Source organism: Penaeus vannamei, chromosome 8 (assembly GCF_042767895.1).
Source record: "Penaeus vannamei isolate JL-2024 chromosome 8, ASM4276789v1, whole genome shotgun sequence".
Classification (NCBI taxonomy): domain Eukaryota; kingdom Metazoa; phylum Arthropoda; class Malacostraca; order Decapoda; family Penaeidae; genus Penaeus; species Penaeus vannamei.
This window is the reverse complement of record NC_091556.1, coordinates 7,569,129-7,571,628: the sequence shown is the minus strand read 5'-3', so window position 1 is coordinate 7,571,628 and position 2,500 is coordinate 7,569,129. Positions and strand designations below refer to the sequence as shown.

The 2,500-nt window shown below is 37.9% G+C and overlaps 1 protein-coding gene across 1 annotated transcript in view; it reads right to left on the bottom strand.

Annotated features, from left to right (window-relative positions):
• LOC113807427 (venom protease) overlaps window positions 1–2,500 on the bottom strand; it is a 12,325-nt gene that overhangs the window by 1,225 nt on the left and 8,600 nt on the right. The window contains exons 6-8 of the mRNA XM_070124237.1: window positions 2,382–2,488; window positions 1,068–1,236; window positions 530–629 (exon numbers count right to left, since the gene is read on the bottom strand). Coding sequence (XP_069980338.1) covers window positions 530–629; window positions 1,068–1,236; window positions 2,382–2,488 — 376 coding nt within the window. The remainder of the gene's footprint in view (window positions 1–529; window positions 630–1,067; window positions 1,237–2,381; window positions 2,489–2,500) is intronic.

Genomic DNA, 2,500 nt, shown 5'->3' with positions numbered 1-2,500 from the left:
TTTATTTTTTATTTTTTAGGATTTTTAATATATATATATATATATATATATATATATATATATATATATATATATATATATATATATATATATTTCGTTGTTTTTAGGTATTTTTAATATTTTTTTTTGATAATATATTTCGTTGTTCTTTCTCCCCTTTCTTTGTTATTTTCGTACTTCTCTTTCTCTCTCTCTCTTTCCCTTCCTCTTTCTCCTCATTTTTCTCTTTCTTTCCCCACCTACCCTTTCTTGCTATCCTCTGATACCTTCTCTTCCTCACTCCGTCCTCTCTCTCTCTCCTTCCGTTCTTCCCTTCTTTTACTCACTCCGTTCCTTGCCTCCCTTACTTTACTCTCCTCCCTCTTCCAAATATTCAAAGAAAAAAATATTCAGAAACCTAATCACGTTCAGTAGAGTCACAATTCCCCCTTTCCCCTTTTAATTACCTCCCTCTCTCCGCGAAAAAGAAAGAAAGAAAGAAATAAAAAAAAATAAAAAAGACAAAGACGAAGAAACCACAGCCACCAACCGTGCTCCGTCGCGCCCCAACCCGTGAGTGTTATGACCTGGTTGACAAGGTCTCTTTCTGCTTCTCTACCCCAAGGGAGGCACACTGGGTTGATGTTAACCTGTGGGGAGTAAAATCAATATTAATGCTGTTAATATTCATTTATTTAGTACGTGGATAAAGTAAGGGTAACGCCGTATTCATATATTTGACAGTACAGTTTGCAGAAATGGACCATTCACCTTAAATCCAGTTCAGGTAAAAAACATGCACTTAAACCGTATTTCCAAATCAGGTAAACAACACGGATAAATTTTGAATTTCGGCTAGGTAAAAAAAAAAGAATAGACAAAGAAACAATAACAAAAACTACGAAAAGTAATCATTTCCTATCAAAAGAACCGACACGAACTTAAACCCTAAATCCGGCTCAGGTAAACGCCATGCGCTGAAAAGAAAAACCCAAACAAACTAAATCCAGGTCAGGTAAACTCAAAAAGACCCTCAAACCCCCGCCTTAAATCCAGCTCAGACAAACGACAACCATTCAAAAACCCACCGAAAAGCTAGCCCTGCGTTCGAGCCTGACCAGCGCCAGGTCGTGATAAGCCTGAGGAAATTTGTAGTCAGGATAAATGATGGTTTGCGACACGCCAAAATCTTCGTGGTCGGCGCCCTCCTCGTCGTCGCTGTAGTCGTGCTCTCCCAGGCGGACCACAGACACTCTCCTACATGGAAGATTATATGAATATAAATTAAATATAAATACTATAGATAGAGAGATATAGAGAAAGACGGAGAGAAAGAATGAAAGAGAGAAAGAAAGAGAGATAGAAAGAAAGAAAGAGAGAGGTTGTATAAGTGATATAAATTAAATATAAATACTATAGATTGTGTAAATAATATAATTTCAATATAAATACTATAGAGTGTGTAAATAATATAGAAAATATAAATACTATAGATTGTATAAAAAATGTAAATCAAATATATGTATATTATAGATTGTATAATATAAATAAAATGTAAATACTAGAAATTGTACAAATAATATACATAAAATATAAGTATTAGAAATTGTATATGTAATATAAATTATATATATAAACTATATGAATAATAAAAATTAATGATATAGATAAAATATAAATAAGGGTACCTCCCTTCAGTAGGAAATTTAATAATATAAATAAAACATAAACGCGTGTAGAAATACAGTATGAAAATTTAAATAGGGTATGAAAACAAATGAGGGAGTATTTTAATTAAGGATAGAATCAGTTATTCGGATAAAAGGTGGGTGGAGGTTTAAAATCCATGGAGGTTGCTTCAGGTACAAAACAAGAGTGGGGGGGGGGGGGCATTACAGCACCCCTCTGTGACGATCCTCGTACAGACACAGGCACAGGCGCGCGCACACACATACACAAACATTCCCCCTACACTCTTTCCCACCCACCCACCCACCCACCCACCCACCCACCCACCCACCCACCCACCCACACACACACACACACACACACACACACACACACACACACAGACACACACACACACACCCTCTCTTCCCTCCCCTTCCACCTCCCCTCCACAACACACATCACTCCATGTGCAATTCATGTCGAACAAATTACAACAGGGACAACGAAGGGAAGAACACACACACACACACACACACACACACACACACACACACACACACACACACACACACACACACACACAAAAAAAAAAAAAAAAAAAAAAAAAAAAAAAAATAACACGAATATGCCGAAAGCCCTGACGCACCAAATCACGAAAAGACCTTCAGCATATCCGCGTGTTCTCCTGTTCTTCCCTTCGTTGTTCCTGTTGCACATTCCACCCTACTCACCGCTGTTGGAAGCAATGGGCGGCCGATAACACCCACTGTTCATTGATGAGAACGCCGTCGCAGAACCAGTCAGTGAAACCGCTCGGATCTCTGTCACCCATCAGCGCCTGTTAATAGTA